The 19,264-nt window shown below is 45.9% G+C and overlaps 1 protein-coding gene across 3 annotated transcripts; it reads left to right on the forward strand.

Annotated features, from left to right (window-relative positions):
- The first annotated feature begins 3,284 nt into the window (after positions 1-3,284).
- Positions 3,285-18,726, forward strand: arid1aa (AT-rich interaction domain 1Aa). 3 transcript variants are annotated; one of them, XM_030392847.1, is made up of 20 exons: positions 3,285-4,541; positions 7,002-7,220; positions 7,333-7,938; positions 8,099-8,194; positions 9,508-9,748; positions 10,434-10,523; positions 10,624-10,794; positions 11,373-11,706; positions 11,795-11,940; positions 12,028-12,113; positions 12,231-12,440; positions 12,532-12,736; positions 12,888-13,041; positions 13,198-13,361; positions 13,477-13,693; positions 14,525-14,650; positions 15,337-15,448; positions 15,671-16,517; positions 16,629-16,759; positions 16,855-18,726. In XM_030392847.1, exons 1-20 carry the CDS (start codon positions 3,621-3,623, stop codon positions 18,724-18,726), a joined length of 6,948 nt encoding a protein of 2,315 aa, XP_030248707.1. In that variant the 5' UTR covers positions 3,285-3,620. The 3 variants fall into 3 exon arrangements, with proteins under 3 accessions (XP_030248707.1, XP_030248708.1, XP_030248706.1); XM_030392846.1 differs by having other exon boundaries at positions 3,621-4,541; positions 13,192-13,361; XM_030392848.1 differs by lacking the exon at positions 8,099-8,194 and having other exon boundaries at positions 13,192-13,361.
- Positions 18,727-19,264: the final 538 nt, after the last annotated feature.

Genomic DNA, 19,264 nt, shown 5'->3' on the forward strand with positions numbered 1-19,264 from the left:
GACATTGTTTTGTGTGTTCTTGGTTTGAATTAATTAACTAACTGTAAGATTCATGTTGATGTTTTTTGTTGCTTATTTTAGATAAATGCTTCATAAATTGAGTTCCCAAAATGTGCTCTTCTTTCCCTTTTATGATTGGTGAAACTATCATGGCAAACATTATACAGAGGACTTTCCTCCTGCCATGTGCATATATTAGTGAAGAGCATGTCTGACAGGAGGATACAGAGAACAGACAGCACATTTCCCTTGATATGCAGCGGAATATAATAGAACTTGACAATCAGCAGTGCCTCAGAGATGCAAGTGCAATTTGAGTGTGTGTGTGTGTGTGTGTGTACAGCAGCTGGGTAAATAATAGCACAAGCACTACATCTTTTATGTTGATAGAACAAATTATAATAATCTTATGCATGAATCAAAAACTGAGCAGCTTAACGGTGCAATATGTTTTAGTTTAAAACATTCAGAATGTACTAAAATGACCAACAGAATGTGAAGAAATAACAGTTTTGACATTACATCAAAGACGACTGTTGTGTTGAAGAGATATATACTGAAGTTAGCATGCTAACTAGCAAGCCCTTGGTCTGAAGCCTTTTTCCCCCAGCAGTCCAAAGATCCTGTGCTAGCATCAACACTCCCCTGGTAGCCAAGCCTGCTGCACGGCTAACTGAGCTAACAAGCTCAGAGTAGCGACAGTAATGGATATATAAAAAGAATACAGTTAGCAGCAGTTACTGTTATATGCTGTCCCTGTTCATTGGGAGTATGAATTGAAGGTGGCCAATTCTTACTTAATGCACCTTTAATGTTCACTCAATTTGATTCCTAAGATTTAAGAATTGTTTTGAGTGTCTGAACAAATATAATACCTAACACTGTAATACAAGACTGATAGAGCTCTTTTAACACTAATCAGACATCAGCAGAGCTTTGTGTTCAGTAAAAAGGAGCATAACTCAGCTTGCTGTACAATGGAAAAATTTCAATTAATCAAATGTAATAATGGGCTCCTTAGTAAAAACTGTATTATGTCCATCGGGCAATTACTGACAAAGGTAAGGTGAATCAGTAGTTTGAGCTACAACAATTAACCAATTAGTTGTCAATTATTAAGTTAATCAACTATTTTGTTTGTTTTTTTCCCACGAAAAGAGTAAAACATTTGTCAGATTTCTTTGACAACAAACTGAATATCTTTGGGGACATGAGACATTTCATAACGTCATCCTGGGCTTTTGGGGACACCGATCGGCATTTTTCGCCGTTTTATCGACCGATCGGCTAATCGCTTCGACAATGGGAGTAATCCTGAGCTGCAGCCCGATCACAAACATCAAACGAAAGTTATCATGACTTTGGCCAAGAGCGAGTCCTTGTACGTTGGCTCTGTCCTTTTGTCCAGCAGGTGGCACATGTGTATCTAAACCCTGCTGCCAGATCCAATAGAATCTGCTTCGGGTTTTACCGGCAGCCGGAGCAGAAAAATTAAGTCAGGCGGGGAGAGGAAGCTACATTAAATCTGTTTCTGCACAACTGGCCCTGTGTCTGGTCTCTGGGATGGAAGACCCTCTGTCTTTGTAAAAGCACCTCAAACTCTCTCTTTAACTTTGGGGAGTTTTTTCCACTGACCCTGTCTTTACTGTGAAACCCACTATACATTTTAAATGCACCACCACAACATTAGAAACACAGCCTCGACACCTCTAACACACACACACACACACACACATAAAACATGCGGCTTCGTGTGCGTGCGTGTGAGCGCGCGCGCGTGCGTGCACTTCTCGTGCATCGTCGTAGTCCGCCTAAAATAAAGCGCGATCCACTTTGCGAGCTCGCACTGATGTGGGAAATCACATTAACCCCGCGCGTATGATGTGGCTGTGAAATGATATGTGGACGGCTTCGTGTCTGCAGAGCTCGGTGCTCTCCGTGCATTAGGGGGGTGTGTCAGGCAGAATGTTAAATTGTGTTCCGATGTTTGTACATGTGATCAAGTATGCCTTCTCACTGGCGCTTCCTGCCTTTTTTCCCTTACAAGCCCCCTAGAGGTGGATGTGTGCGTATGTGTACGTGCGCGCCCGCAAGCGCGTGTGTAGAAGAGTGAGAGAGAGAGAGAGAGAGAGAGAGAGAGACAGTTTCTGTGTGTGTCAAGAGGGAAGAGAAACCGAAAGGCAATCGTGTCCCACTTATACTCAAAACCTGAATTTTAATCAATGCCCAATCCAACCATTAAACGCCTCATTAACCTTATCGCGTATTTGCATTTTAATATTTTGAAGAATACAAACTCCTTCAGCTCAAACACACACACACACACACACACACTTCTCATTACCATCCCAGCCCTGCTCAGTGCTGTGCACACACCCTGTGGATGCCAAAAATGTCTGCTTCATTTGACTGAGGAGAGATGGGGGGTGGGGGGGAGACAAATGCTCCATTTTTCTAATTGTTGGGAGACTTTGAAACTGTTCATGCATCCTCTGTCTGGTAGATAAGGTTTTTTTTTTTGTTCCCTCCCCCTGTACAGCCAGTGTAGTTCAATGTTAGTAGGGTGAGAGAGGGAGAGCTGGAGCCACCCATCCCCCCACACTCAGCAGAGGAGTGTGTGTGCTGCTGGAGTGAGAGACAGACAGAGAGGAGAGGAAAGGAGAGGAGAGGAGAGGGGGTGGTAGAGGAGAGCAGAGCAGGCAGGGGAGGGAACAAGAGGGAATGTGCATTGGTAGTCTCGTTTGCTGCAAGGCTTCCTCCTTCTGCTCTGGAAAAACCAGTGTGTGTTGCCTTTGCTTGCCTGAATACCACACGGAAACACTGGTGGGAATTAACTACAAGTGCCAGCAAACAAAGGCACATTTCTTTTGGCTAAATACATTTCTAAATATGACCATTAGTGAGTTGGAATTAGAATTGCGTGTATGAAAAGCCAGGCCAAATCCATGTGTGTCATGTTGTAGTGTGTGCAATGCAGTTTTTAACACTTGCAGCCGTGGCATCCACATTCATCCACACTCTAACCCAAAATTCCATATTTAAGCAATGGATTACTTTCCTCTTTCACAGATCACTCATTAAATCGACACGCATGTGCACATTTTTTGTAATGATCATCCTCTCAAGTCAGTCTTCATGTTTGTAAGATTACAGAAAATGACTGGTGTGGACGTCAGACTCTATTCGTGTAGAGAAAATATTCAACTTATGTGTAAAATAAAGGGACAATGTGAGGTTGTGAGACAGAAGTCCGCTCCGCACTGGAGTGGATCCAGCCCGTGTCTTGCAGCCGTCCGTGCGGGTCGGTAAAATGGCTGTATGTAGCGGAGCCTCGTGTTGGTTGGGCTCGCTCCCTGCCTCTACCCGGGCTCAGTAACACAACTCCCACAACAATTTCTGTCGCTTTTTTACGCATTGTATGGAGCCTCCATCAATTCTCTAACCCATTTACGGAACCGGAACCGGGGGGATGGAAGCCGGATTCGGTCCGGTGTGAGGGGTGGGAATGAATCGGCACAAGGATAAATGGTTATAAACAATTATTTATATGCAATGCTAGCTTTTGATTGTGACTGACTCGCCGAGAGAGGGAGAGAGAGGTGGTGGTGGGGGGGTATATCATGGCCGCTCAGGTCGCCAGCGCCGCCACTCTTAACACTAGTCCGCCTTCCGAACTCAAAAAGCCGGATCGAGACCACAAGGAGGAGTCGGTACCGGGGGAGAAGCAATCAGACAAAAAGCAGCCGGGCTTGGACAGCGGATCGCCGGGCCGGGGGGATCTGCAGGACGGGGCCGACGGTGGAAATGCAGGGGGAGGAGGGGAACCTGAGATGAAGAACGGGAATGGGAACCCGCCCAGGGCTAACAATAATAACCAGAATGACTCTGTCGGACCGGAGGGAAATAACCATCCCGGTTTGGTGCATCACCACGGCCCCGCTTTTCCTCCACCTTCGTACGGATACAGTCAGCACTACGGTCGGGCCCCTTTTCATCAACATGGCGGACAACAAAGCCCTGGCATGGCAGCTGCTGCGGGTCCGGTCGTGCAGTCGAGCAACATGATGGACCCGTATCAACCTAATTCACACGAACATGGCTTTTCAAACCACCAGTTCAACAATTACAACCCGTTCCCGAACAGGACTCCCTACCCCGGCCAGGCGTACGCCATGAACTCCCCTCGCAGTACCCAGGCGCCGACAGCTGGGGGGCAGCCAGCTAACGTTAAGCAGCAGCCACCAGCGGGAGGACCAACGGCGATGGCTGGATCTTACAATAACCAGAGATATAACATTGGAAACCCCCAGCCCACGTCCACGCCGACACTCAACAAGCTCCTAACCTCCCCGAGCTCAACGCGGGCATACCCAAACTACCCGTCTAGCGACTACAGTAGCCAAGAAGGAGCTAGTAAGGGACCAGCAGACATGGGCAGTAGCGGTCTGTATGGAGGGAGCACTCCGGGTTGGCAACAAAGAAGCCATCTCCCGTCGCCCATGAGCCCGGGAAGTGCCGGGCAGCCGCTAGTTAGAACCCAGGTAAAGTCACATTATTACAGGCACACGATGTGAGCTTTAGCATGTCGCCTTCCATCCTCCTAGCTAGTTCACAACGTAGCAGGCCAGCCATTGTCTGATACTAGTTCGCAAAGACTCTAAAATGGCTGCCTCTCGTGTGTGTTTTTTTTCCTTTACACCAGACCGTTAAATAAATGTTGTGTTAAAATATATGTTTAAGGGTACGTGGGAGAGTAAGAGTGCCGCTTGCGGAAGATATAAGTTGTTGAAACGATGTAAGGACGTTCAGGGAGCCAAGAAGGCCCGACTTTGAAAAGGGGCGAAAATACTCCGCGAAGACCAACGTCTCGTTTTTCTGCTAGCTTTCCTACCTGTGTTATATGTAAAAATCGCTATATATTCGGTCACAAATGCGTTCACACTGTACGGCTTTATGCAGGGTAACCAATTCTCACGTATATTGTTTGTGATAACAGCTTATGTGCTCACATTTGTATTGTTTTCTTGCCCGGTAAGCTATAATTTTGTGGCTACGACGGAAGGAATGTGTTGCATGCCGAATCAGCCTCTCACGGCCAGTTAAATGGCCCGCGTATGTTCACTTTAAATCCCTTAAATGTCCTGTGAGGCATCAGGAAATTGTGTCTTTTACCAACAATTTGCCTACACATTGATTAATTGACTTTCCCCCGCGCTGAAAACCTTCCGGGCTTCCCACGTATGCTCGCCTGTAAACAGTCAGCCCAGCCACAGATGAGTGAGTGACTGCAGCCTGCAGATTGCAGTTTGCTCTGGGATTTGAATTGTGGAGGTAAAATCCTGCAGTCAAAGCCAGGAGATAGTTGGTCTTTGGTTGACATGCTAGCTGAAATCTGATTGGCTCCTCATCCGCTGCTCATGGCCATTTATAATTACATGTGATGCAAGGCAACAGTTGCTGATAAGGGAGCGCAGCATTAAGTCATCACAGGGTTCACCAGAGGCATTACTGATTCACCCCTCTGCTCGGATTTTCACTTTCAACAAAGCATGTAGTGTTAGAGCAACTGGTGAGCTTATGTGGTTTATATATATATATATATATATATATATATATATATATATATATATATATATATATATATATATATATATATATATATATATATATTACCACCAGAACCCATCCTGTTACATACTTTTTGAACAATAAGGTAGGAGCTCATATGACACGTGTGGTCTGCATCAGTGTATATGTGTGGTGGTGGCGTTTGTATCAAATCCAGTTTTTACAAAAGCTGAAACAGCATTGCTACAGTTATGAAATGTCTATACAATAATGGCTTGGAACAACAGTGGCTGTTCTTTGAGTGTCACTGATTTACATACCACCTTATTTGTTATCCATGATGTTCCATAGATAAACAAATTATAGGCTGACAGACACCTTTGTGTATTCATATTGTAACTTGTTTCACAGTCGCAGAGGGGAAATTTGACCTCAGCCTGCCTGGATGTGAGTGTATGTTTCTGCTGTGTCTGGCTTGCCACACAAGTTTGACTGTGTGACTGCAAAGAATTTCCCCCCAATCCTCCCCCCAAGCCAATCAGAAGGCAGTCCACCATCTCTCACCAGCCAAGGGAGTTTCCTCTCTGTCTTATGCAGATTAGCCATGTGCTGCTCTTATTTATTTCACTTCATTATCTTGGATCTGCAAAATGTCACGTAAGGCATTTTGCATACTCTTTGTTAGAGGGCTGTTGTTAAGCTGAGGACGCTTTTCTTCTCAGCAAAGTGCACGTGCAAATTCACTCGATGTAATGAAAGGGGTTGCTTTTAAAGTAGATGTTTTATAGTTTGAATTGTTCAAAAATTCCTGACTTTATCATGCCCAATACCTTGGTTTAGGTGAGGGAATAATCAGATCCTACATGTGATGCAATAGAATAGTCTTGTAGTACCTAGTTTTTACCAGAGAAAACATGTTTTTACTAACTTTTGGTTTATGGACACAGTGTGCTCTTGTGCATTTTTCACTCTCTGGGGCTGTTGTGAAAGTACTTCCTTCATTTCTGGTGTCATTCATCCAGAGCCAAGCTGCCTCCTCTGGGGGGAAAAAAAGCTACTTGGCCCAGACTCAAAACAGGAGCACAGCTGGGATATGTTTAAGATTGGGCAGACTGCCCTCCATTCGAAAGTAGATATATATAGCTCTGTTGACTTCCGAAACTATGGCAAAGTGAGGTGAAAAAAAATCAGGGTAATGACCGTGGGAAATAAGGTGAAAAATAGCACAATTTCCTCATTCACTGAAGCTTGTGTTTACATCTTTTAGTGCTGTGAAAGCTCCACACTGCAGCCAAGTATTGATGAAAGCACTGTAATGGCATAATTAAATTGTTTAAGATTTAGGAGGCCTGCATGTAAGTTATCACACTGGCTATTTAGATTTCTTCTGTGCGGTTTGGATGTTGTCTTACTGTATTTCTCTCAATTTCCAGCCACCTGGTCCCATAGACCCAATGAGCAAAATGAGAGGTCAACCATACGGAGCAGGCAGTCCATACAGTCAGCAGACGCAGCAGGGGCCTCCCACCGGCCCACAACAGGGGCCCGGTTACCCTGGCCAGGGTTATGGTCCTCCAGGTCCGCAGAGATATCCAGTTGGAATGCAAGGACGAACACCTGGAGGCATGGGTGGCATGCCTTATGGTCCACAGGTATTTACATGATTTATCTTACTCAGAAATAAGTTATCTGTGTCTTGATTTGGTCTTTCTATCAGTGTTCTCCTCAGTTTTTTTTTTTAAGTTTCATGTGTGTTTTGTTTAGATGGGATCATACGGACAGCAGGGACCAGCAGGCTATGGCTCCCAGGGCCAGGCACCATATTACGCCCAGCCAGGCCAGGCTCCTCACCCGGGCCAGCAGCAAACCCCCTACTCCCAGCCCCCACAAGGACAACCAGGTGGCCAGACTCCTTACCCAGGGCAACCCCACCCTCCGCCAACTTCTGCGACACACACCCAGGGAGGACCACCCTATCAGCAGCCCCACATGCCCCCCCAGTCCCAGGGGCCACTGCCAGGTCCATCCCAAGGGCCCCCACAGTCTCAGCCACCTTATTCCCAAGCCTCAGCACCACAGTCTGGCCAATCTCTGTATGCCCAGCAGCAGGGTCCTCCCAGCCAGGCCCCGCAGCAGCCAAGTTCCCAGGATACCCCTGGATCACAGGGCCAGTCCAGCTACCCAGGATCCACACCAGGGCCTCAGCAGCCACCCTCGCAGCAACAGCAGGCACAGTCTCAGCCTCCACAGCAGCCACAGGGACACAGCCAACACCCACAGGGCCAGCCTGCAGCGTACACAGCGAACCCTCAGCAGCAGCAGCAAGCACAACAGTCAACTTATCAGCGCTTCCCTCCTCCACCACAGCAGGTAATACCCTCAGTCTGGGACCATATTCATCAAACTTGGTTATCTCTGTCTGTCTGTCTGTGTGTGTGTGTGTGTGTGTGTGTGCGTGTGTGTGTGTTCACAGACATGCTTCCCATAAATATAGCATTATACTTTAGCGCATGTTCTGATGTCTTTTCAGGAGGTGTCCCAGGACTCATTTCAGTCCAATGCCCCTCCATCCACTCAGACTAAATCTGGCCCAGAGGACAGTCAAGGCCGCCCCTCCAGCCTTCCGGTTAGTTATGCTCGTTATGTTACTGCTGGAACATTAAAAGCCCTTTTCACACTGTGTATTTGCTTTTCACCCTCATGTAAAAGGGGTAGTTTCTATACGTGACTTGTAGGTTTTATTGTAGGACATATTTATTTTACAACTCATCAAATGTGGGACAATATAAGGCACATTACAAATATAATTCCCTTCAGGTCACTTTGAATGTCGTGTATTAATGTTTTAAATGGTTGAATTTAGCTGCGCGCATGTGTTGCAACTGCTGTACTATTGGTCCCTTGGTGCAGGGTTCGTGAAAGTTTTGAAAATGCTTTATTAACCATTTCAAGGTTAGTATTACGCTTAAATTTGTAAATCCTTGAAAAAACACTTTATTTTAGGTTTAATCTGGTGTTGGAAGAACACAATCACTCATGTAAGCAAAAAAGTATATATTTGAAATGCAACAAGCCTATTGTCATAGTTGTTGTCTCTGGGTGTCGGAATTGGCGAGATTGAATCTCTATTCTATGGCCATGTCCACTATTTGGCCACTAGATATATTCATATAGTAGCAGTAGTTCATATTATAACCATGTTAGAAACATACAACTTTAATATGAACATCAAATGACAACATACATTGACTGCTGTGCATAGAAAATAATTCTTTACGTTTTATTTTGCCTAATTGCATTTATAGTAAATTTAGATAAGATAAACTTTTTGGATTAGGTATTTTACAAGTACTTGAATATCATTCTCAAAAACTTGCCTGTGTTACGTGGAACGCAAGGTAAAAATGATATTTTCCTAGTGTTGCGGGCGCTGTGCTATTCGTCCCTTGGTGATTTTAGACTCTGTGTGTTGCTGCACATCCGTGTTTGTTGGGAGACGGCTGTGTGGCTCATGCTTGAGGGAAAGGTGCTGTGTAAACGAGTAAATCTGAGATGAATACAGGAGACATTGTTTGTGTATTGAAATCACATGGCCAGGCTGCTGCTACATGCTGACTCAGCTTGCATCCTACAAACCTCGGTAACCATGACAACCCCCTGCACTAATGTGCACTCATATTTTCTTTGAAAAAGATAAATAAGGACAAAGGCCTCTGGGTGTGTGTGTGTGTGTGTGTATGTGTGTGTAATATTTGTGTGCTACTCATATCCTAACAACAGGGAGGGAGTTGCAACAAGCCAATACTACAGCCAGTATAACTATAAAATAATGTGTTCTTGTAAATAATACAGCCTGTGTTGAAATGCACAGGAGCTGGATCTTCTCAAAAAAATGCATTGTGTTGACTCTACCTCTGCTTTTCTTATGTGTGTTTGCAGGACCTGTCAGGGTCTATTGACGACCTGCCCACAGGTGCAGAGGGTGCCCTCAGTCCTGGTGTGAGCACATCAGGTGTGTCAAGCAGCCAGGGGGAACAGAGTAACCAGGCCGAGTCGCCCTTCTCTCCACACACGTCTCCCCACCTGCCAGGCATCCGAGGGCCTTCACCCTCCCCAGCTGGCTCCCCTGCCAGTGCGAGCACACCCCGCACAGGACCGCTGTCCCCTGCCAACATCCCAGGTGGGCCGATCCCTCGTGCACATAAAATGAGAAATATGATCGGGAACACAATACTAACATTTGTCATTTAGATGGTAAACTACTTTTCCTTTAGGTCAGCTTTTGTTCTGTTTATTTAGCATTTTTAGCTGCATGATTAACTGAGCAAACTAGGTAACAGCAGATACCGCTAGCAGCAGTTAGTCGGGGGTCTGATGATATGCTTATGCTGGCAGATGCACAGATATTAACATTATTTAAAACGTGTTGGTGTTCCTGTGCTTTTTCTGCACCAGCACTGTTTTCAGGTTAATATAAGAAAGGAAAACATATCCTACTATGAGTGTCTAGGACCTTTTTTGCTATGGTATCAAAAGAAGTATAATTTTTTAAAACGTGTTTTATCAAAGTTTAAGTATCGTGAAAGCTCTATTATGTACCCAGGTTCTTGGCACCACTTTTGTCGGTTGGACAATGCTAACTGACAAATATGTAAAGATATTAATATAGCGATACCAACAGACAAAAGTTTGACTAAAAGATGGAAATACTAACCCATATATCTGTAACTTGCCCTGGTTTTTCTTCTTGACATCAACACATTTTTCTCAACTGTGGTAGCTACATTATAACCAGCTTTAAAGGCAATGCCTGTATTTTACCTTCTTTGAGCTCACACTATTTCGACTCTACCATTATTATTTAGGGACCCAGATGCCTCCCAGGCCCTCAAGTGTGCAGTCAGATGGGAGTCTGCACCCTGCTATGAGCCAGTCTCCTATGGCCCAGGACAGAGGTATGCTGCAGTCTGAACTCCAAGTGTTCATAGAGATTAACACATGTCTACTGTGGTAACTGAGTCTGAACACTGTCTTCCCCTCCTTGCCCTTTTTCAGGGTTTATGCAGAGAAACCCTCAGATGCCTCCTTATGGCTCCCCCCAGTCAGCTTCTGCACTGTCGCCGCGTCAGTCTTCAGGGGGACAGATGCATCCTGCAATGGGCCCATATCAGCAGAACAACTCCATGGCTGGCTATGGACAGCAGGGTGGACAATATGGCCCCCAAGGTGCGTGCCTTCAAATTGTCCCTGTTGGGGTTTGACTTGAAGAGAGAGTCTAGATAGTTTGTTTTGAATTTTTGCTGTGATGTTGCAAAAAGAGTTGTTGTAAATTGTGACTGTATGGCTTAAATTTTGATTTGTAAAGGTTTTCTACTTCATGTACTATCCATTTTAGAAGTTTTTGCAAGTACATGTCCCATTAGACAGACATATGGTATGTATCTCTCTGCCTCATCGGACTACCGTGCTATCGTTGGTCCCTCCCTCTGACTCTGTTGCAGCTATTTATAGCCGTGAAGCAGAGAGTCAGCTGACGTAGCAGAGCCTCCTGTCAGTAGAGCTGAGACTGTGACGAAGGCTTGTTGCTCAGGGTGCATAGCTCTCTCTGCTAGCACACTGTAGGGAAAAAGTCTGCCTCACTACTGCTCCTCAGGACTCATAACTATAATGATCCACTTTTATTGTTGACTTTAATCAAACTTATTTGTGATCCTGCAGTGTTTTTTTCCCCCCCTAGACCAGCAAACCGTTATGATCAAGAGATTATTTTACATAATCATTTTTTGTTGTAATGTCATTCTTAGGCTATCCCCGGCAGCCTGGATATGGCAACATGCCCAACGCAACCTACCCTGGGCCGGGCATGGGCCCAATAAACCCCATGGCAGGACAGGGTGGGGGACCGCCATATAGTGGAATGCCTCCTGGAAGGATGCCTCCTAATCAAATGGGGGCACGTCCCTATGGCCCAAATATGGGTCCAAATATGGGCCCGAACATGGGTCCAAACATCCCTCCTAACATGGGCAACATGCCACCCCAGGTAGGCTCAGGAATGTGTCCTCCTCCAGGCATGAACAGAAAGCCCCAGGACCCTGCAGCCATGCAGCACCCCGCCACCAACTCCATGCATAACAGGTTGGTTTGTGATGGATCCTGAAAAATGGCCACCATCTATTTACTTCATGGTCTTCTACTAGATGCTCATGTTTTCTCCTCTGTCCAGGATGCCTGGCTACCCCAACATGTCTCCAGGTATGATGGCCTCTGGCCCACCCTATGGCCCTCCCATGAACAACATGCCTGGAATGATGAACACACAAGGTGGATCGCCTTATCCAATGGGGCCAAACATGGCCAATAACTCAAGTGGTAAGTTATAAAGCAATGACTGCACCTGAGCTTTATTTTCTTTTAAATGGTGTCATTTCACAGCTGATTCCCTCTCAATGTGTCCAGGTATGGCCCCCAGCCCAGAGGTAAACAACAAAATGAATAACAAAGTAGATGGCACTGTCACGCCTAAGCCAGAGCCCAAATCTAAGGTAACCTGGTCTACTTGTACATGTTTTAACAACACGTCAAATGTCTTCTTTCTGGTGGATCTGCAGAGTTTTCACTCAATTTTAAAATAGTTTCTGGAATTCTCTTGCACAAAACAGAAGTCCAACTCTTCCACCACCACCAATGAAAAGATAACAAGGCTGTACGAGTTAGGACCAGAGCCAGACAGGAAGATGTGGGTGGACCGTTATTTGGCCTTCATTGAAGAAAAAGCCATGCCCATGACCAACCTGCCCGCTGTAGGACGCAAACCCCTCGACCTGTTCCGGCTGTATATGTCTGTTAAAGATATTGGAGGAATGACACAGGTTGATATGGCATTAAATAACAACAATGCAATCCATAGTTCTTTTATTGCTCTATCACTATTCTAAATATGTCTCGTCATGTGTCTCCCAGGTGAATAAGAATAAGAAATGGCGTGATCTGGCTGCTTCCCTAAATGTGGGTACATCCAGCAGTGCTGCCAGTTCTTTGAAGAAACAGTACATCCAGTGTCTCTATGCCTTTGAGTGCAAAATTGAGCGTGGTGAGGACCCTCCTCCTGAAATCTTTACAGACAACAAGAAGAATCAAGCTGCTAAGGTCCAGCCCCCTTCTCCAGGTTAGAGTCGTACTTATGCTTGAACTCATTTTTCAGTGCAGTTCGTATTCAGTAACCCATATCCATGCACTTTCCCACATAAATGCGTAGTTTGTTGTATTCTTGGTGTCAATAATCCTATTTGCCATTTCTCTCTTCTTTTGAACTGAAGCGTCCCTGTGCTCCACAGCTGGGTCAGGCTCCCTGCAGGGTCCTCAGACTCCCCAGTCCACCAGCAGCTCCATGGCTGAGGGGGGAGACCTAAAACCTCCCACCCCAGCCTCCACTCCTCATACCCAGATGCCCCCCATGCCACCTGGCTCTAGGTGACTCTTGCGTTAACCTCTGATTTCATCATTTGATTCTAGCTTCCATAAGACATTTTAATCAAAGAAACTAATGTCTTTCTGCCATTTCCTCTGTCTCTCCCACATTTCTCCTAATTTCCCCTCCCCCTCACCTCTGATTCTCTGTAGGAGCAGCGTTAACCTGCAGGACCCCTTCTCTGAAGGTAATGACCCTGCTTTCCCCAGGAAGAACCTGACGCCCAACTCCACCTATCAACCCGGCATGAACACACCAGACATGCAAGGACGCATGGGCACCTACGAACCCAACAAGGACCCCTTTGGTAACATGCGGAAAGGTGGGTACACTTAATGGACATGAGCTGAATGAATCGTGTTGTCTTAGAAATTTAAGTACCTCCTTAATTACCCGCTCAATTAATACATGGGCTTTAATTCTGACTTTATTTCCAGTTGGGGAGCAGTTTCTACCTGCTAATCAGGGTCCTAACAGCGGAGTGGGTGACCAACAGCAGCAGCAGCAGCAGCCGCCGCCACAACAGCAGCAGCAGCAGCAGCAGCAACAGCAGCAGCAGCAGCCTCCATTCAACAGGGGACCACCCGGGGCTATGGGCACGATGCCAATGGGGCCCAGACAGCAGTATCCTTATGGACCAGGCTACGACAGGAGGTAAGAGTCATTGAATGGTAGATGGCATTTCTCCATTTTCCATTTCATTTGCTCATTGACAACTGCTGATTATTACCATCATGTTTTTTTTTGTTTTTTTTTACCATGTCCTATTGACACCTTTTTATGAGTGGATATGTTTACCTTTTATTGAATCAAAGTGGAGTCTGCAATAGGATTGGCTGGCTTCTTACACTCAAAGTTCTGCTTAGAATTGATGATGTACTGTCAGGTGCTATGTGGTTTGTTGCTAAAACGAGGACCAAATAAAATCTTCAAATTCTATTAAACACAATTTAACAAATATGTGGTTGGACTGTGGTACGTGTCACATTTCTGCCCATCCTGTGAGTCTGCTGAACTCATTATTGATGATTCATCCTGTTTTTACTTTCACTCATTCATTTATAATTCATTTTGAATTATGATGCTGCTCACTTATATGGGCTTGTTGACATTTAGGATTTGTGCTGCAATCAAAAATGAATCAACAGAAATAAGTTTCACAGTTAAACCCAGAGTCTGGGTTTTAAAATTCTCTATAAAATATTTGAGTGATTGCGATTTAATTTGGTTAGTTGAGACGGACTTGAAAAGCTGTAGTAGTCACAGGCTTAGGAGCCAGAGAATTTTTTTTTTTTTTACAAGTTTCAGCTACTAGCTGACATTAAATTGCAACCAAAGTACTCAAGTTAAAGTTATCGTAAAATTTGTTATCATGTTTTTTTCAGTTTATTTTTTTTCCCCCCAATTAGCTAATCTATAACCTGTATGTCTGTGTATATTAAAAATGGGAAACATTTACCATGTGGTTTGTTGTGATTTCCACAGATCTGAGCAGGGAATGGGCCCAGAGGGCAACATGGGATCCGGTGCTCCTCAGCCAAACCCTATGATGCCTGCCAACGCCGACACGGGGATGTATTCGCCAAATCGCTTCCCACCACAGCAGCCACGGTCAGTTCACAAGATACTTTTCTGCCAATCTTTTCAGCTTTAAAGCAACTGGTGATGGAAAACGATTCCTCAGATAAAATGTATGAGGGTTATTCAGTGTTACAAATCCACATATTTAATCTAGTCGTACAATGTACATAATGTAATTTCACATCACTTTAATATTTATTATTATGACTTATATTGATCAGAACATGATCACATCATATACATTTGGATTTTGTTGCCATCCTTAATGAGAAAAATATATAGTTAAAGTCTTAGTCAAATTCACAGCTCTTTGGTCTGGATTTATTTTATGTGGATGAGTTGAACCAGTTGCATTCATTGTGTGAATTTGAATTGTCTGGTGGCTGGTATTAATTACTGATTAGTAAGCGGTACAGTTGACAAAAAGAGTTGGGTATTTATTTTCAGGATTCACATGTGCCTATTATTATAAATAGGGTAAAACTAATGAAACATACTGATTTAGATAGGGACTTATTCAATAGAAATTGAGGTTTCGGCTGAATACAAAAAGAAACCCTTGCAACTGAATTTTATTTCATTGTTAATCTTTACTGTATGCTACAGTGTTGACAGTGTTTATGACTACACGTGTAACATTGGACAATGACTTCACACAGTGAGTAAGACATGTAAAATAATCTCATGGTCAAACTGACAAAGCATAATGTTTGCAGGCATGATTCCTATGGTAATCAGTATCCTGGACAGGGAACGCCCCCTACTGGCTCCTACCCAAATCAGCAGCCTGGAATGTACCCACAACAACAACAACAACAACAACAACAGGTCAATGATTCATCTGCACCACACTGACTCTCACTATTGTCAATACACTGCGACCAAATAGTGTCAGCGTTTTAGTTTTAGGTAATTTTAGTGTGATTTTTCAATTTGACTGAGCAGCTTTCAAGTATTCGATATGAGGAAACTGTATCTTTACTCTATGTATTAATTTTTACAACATTTCTATTGAAATACTCTAAAATAATTGTCTCTTTTCATGTGTAGAGTTACAAGCGTCCTGTGGAAGGAGGCTACCCTCCGTCAAAACGTCATGAGACAGAGTACAGTGGACCCTTCCATGGTGGACAACAGCCACCGCAGCAGCAGCAGCAACAGCAAGGAGGTGCCTCTGCACCCTCTTCAGGACAGCAGGAAACGTACAATCAGTACAGTGGAAGTGGACCCTTCCCCGGCTCTGATCGCCGTCCACCTGGCCCAGGCAATCAGTACCCCTTTCCCTTTGGTCGTGAACGAATGCAAGGAGCGACAGGGCCCAATGCTCAGCCCAACATGCCCCCTCAGATGATGCAGGCAGGCCCTGAGGGTCCTCAGGGAGGAATGTGGCAGGGTCCGAGAGATATGAACTATCAGAACTACCCCGGCCGGCAGGGTGGCCCTGGAGGCCCACCCCAGGGACCCGGTTACCCTGGCATGAACCGCTCAGAGGAGATGATGTCATCAGAACAGCGCATGAATCATGATGGCCAGTGGGGCAGTCAGATGGGCCCACGGCAGCCTCCCTATGGTCCTGCAGGACCTGGCCAACCTATGCCTCGATCAGTACAGTCCAACTACCAGCCCCCTCAGGGAGTGCAAAACCACATTCCACAGGTGTCCAGCCCGGCCTCCATGCCTCGCCCTATGGAGAGCAGGACATCACCTAGTAAATCCCCCTATATGCACGGAGTCATGAAGATGCAGAAGGCTGGCCCTCCGGTCCCTGCATCTCACATAGTGCCCCCTCCGGTGCAGTCGCCTCTAATAAGGCGAGACATGCCTTTTCCCCCAGGCTCTGTAGAAGCTTCCCATCCTGTCCTGAAACCACGTCGGAGACTCACCGTGAAAGATATTGGTATGATTGTAATTTCTAAATATCAAAACCATCATGCATTCATCTCTGCAAGTCCATCTGTATTGTCCCAAGTTGATGCTTAGTGAACATTTTTTTGTCTTCATTTCTCAGGAACTCCTGAGGCCTGGAGAGTAATGATGTCATTAAAGTCTGGTCTGTTGGGTGAGAGTACGTGGGCCTTAGATACCATCAACATTCTCCTGTATGATGACAGCACTATTTCCACCTTTGATCTCAACACGGTGAGTCTCAACATCGAGTTCCTAATCGTTGTTTAGAATGGTACACTGCGTAGTAATCATGTCTAATATTTTATATATTTATGTCCTTTCTTCAGTTGCCTGGCCTATTGGAGTTGGTGGTTGAGTATTTCAGACGATGCCTCATTGAAATCTTTGGCATTCTACGGGAATATGAGGTGGGAGACACCGGCCAGAGGACACTACTTGATCCTGATGCCTTGAAACGAGACTGGGACAGAACAGAAGAAGAGGAACCACGGGCTGAGGACATGGAACAAGGGGAGGAGGATGATGAAGAAGAGGAGGAACAAGAAACTGAGGGGACAGCTCATGTGAAAGAGGAGGAGGAGCAAAAGCAGTGCTCTGAGTCTCGGGGTCGAGATGAGAAAACGCAGGATGAGGAGAGGAAGAGCAAGAGTTCTTCATCTGAACAGACAGGCTCTTTGCAATCCTCAGCTGCCCAAGAGAGACCCAAACAGGCCAGCAAGTTTGACAAATTCCCCGTAAAGGTGGTACGAAAGAAAGATCCATTTGTGGCTGGCCAGTCCAATAATCATGGCAAACTGCAAGAGTTTGACAGTGGGTTGCTTCATTGGAGTGCTGGAGGGGGAGACTCAACAGAACACATCCAGACTCACTTTGAACCACGCAAAGACTTCTTGGAACCACGAGAGCGAATACCTGTGCCCCCGGTTTTGCTTAGGCGACGAGTCCCAGAAGAAGAGATGCCGGAAAACTGTTTGCCAGTAGAGGAAGACAAAAGGAAGCATCAGGATGAAGATGAACAGCCCAAAGAGACATCTCCCTCAGAGAAAACAGCAGTCTCAGAAAAGGCTAGCTGTGAGGAGGAGAAGACAACTGATTCTGAGACAAAGACAATTGAGAAAGCTGTAAAAAGTCACCAGGAGAATAGTAAAAGCATTCTTTCTGCCATCAGTGGTTTAACCCAGAAGTCGCAGCAGTCTGGCACCATACTGGAGGATGAGCCTCACAGTAAAGATGAGGGGCCGCTCATTGCACTGGCCAACTGGCAGGATTCTTTAGCCCGCCGCTGCATTTGTATCTCCAATATTGTCCGCAGCCTGTCCTTTGTGCCAGGCAATGACCACGAGATGTCCAAACATCCAGGGCTGCTACTGCTACTGGGACGCCTGATCCTGCTCCACCACAGGCACCCTGAGCGCAAGCAGGCCCCACTTACCTACGAGAAAGATGAGGATTCAGACGAGGGAGTGGGCCAAAGGGACGAGTGGTGGTGGGACTGCTTAGGGCTCCTGAGGGAGAACACGCTGGTCACTTTGGCGAACATCTCAGGCCAACTCGACCTTTCCGTCTACCCTGAGAGCATCTGCTTGCCTCTGTTGGACGGTCTCCTCCACTGGGCTGTCTGCCCGTCAGCAGAGGCCCAGGACCCCTTCCCCACCCTGGGCCCCCACAGCGCTTTGTCACCTCAGAGACTGGTCCTGGAGACGCTAAGCAAATTAAGCATCCAAGACAACAATGTGGACCTCATCTTGGCCACTCCACCATTCAGTCGGTTGGAGAAACTATACGGGAACCTGGTGCGGCTAATTGGAGACAGGAAGATTGCAGTCTGCAGGGAGATGGCCGTTGTCCTACTGGCCAACTTGGCCCAGGGTGATACTATGGCAGCCCGAGCCATCGCTGTTCAGAAAGGCAGTGTGGGCAACTTGCTAGGCTTCCTGGAGGATAGTCTGGCTGCCACACAGCTTCAGCAGAGTCAGAGCTCTCTACTACACCTACAGGGGATGCACTTCGAGCCCACAAGCCCGGACATGATGCGGCGAGCTGCCCGGGCTCTGCACGCCTTAGCCAAGGTGGAGGAGAACCACTCAGAGTTCACACTACACGAGTCCCGACTCCTCGACCTTTCAGTGTCTCCCCTAATGAACTCGCTGGTTTCTCATGTTATCTGTGATGTACTCTTTTTGATTGGCCAGTCATGACAGCTGTAGGGAGCCGTGGCTCCAATTTTTGGGGGTTCTGTCCCCGATCCCCTCTTCCCTGGAAGCCTGGCTTGTGTGTGTAACAGGGCAAGGAAAGTTCAAGTGACTGTCTTTAATTTATGAAAATCCTTCAGATTCCATTCTCTGAGCCCTCCCTAGGCCATCCTTGCTGGAGGGGGGTAATCACAGAGCTGTGGTGGATTACAAACCAGAGAGATGCCCACAAAGTGACACTACTTGCAACATGAATGCCAACTGGACGACACAGAGCAGAGCACCACAGTCGGGAGACTGTTCTGCACTTGGGGGAAAGTACTTTTTAATAAAGAGAAATAAATGAATAAATAAATAAATAGCTGAAAAACAAAAACTGTAACCAAAGTTGCTGTCTCGTTTACAGTGAGTTTGGGAGACCCAGTGTGCCCTAGCTCTCCCCTTGAGGGCACAATGAGTCTGTAAGTGGTTGACGTTCTGAGGTGAAGCAGACTGACAAGTGGCCTACTGGTTCTCGTTGCTGTAGTTGGATTCTCACCAGTCA

This window comes from Sparus aurata, chromosome 17, assembly GCF_900880675.1.
Source record: "Sparus aurata chromosome 17, fSpaAur1.1, whole genome shotgun sequence".
NCBI lineage: Eukaryota > Metazoa > Chordata > Actinopteri > Spariformes > Sparidae > Sparus > Sparus aurata.

Bases quoted from the DNA above. Each gene is read 5' to 3' on its own strand.
- arid1aa (XM_030392846.1), top strand. From the start codon at position 3,621: ATGGCCGCTCAGGTCGCCAGCGCCGCCACTCTTAACACTAGTCCGCCT. The intron at 7,221-7,332 runs GTATTTACATGA...TGTTTTGTTTAG, and splicing joins GCATGCCTTATGGTCCACAG to ATGGGATCATACGGACAGCA. The intron at 16,518-16,628 runs GTATGATTGTAA...TTCATTTCTCAG, and splicing joins ACTCACCGTGAAAGATATTG to GAACTCCTGAGGCCTGGAGA.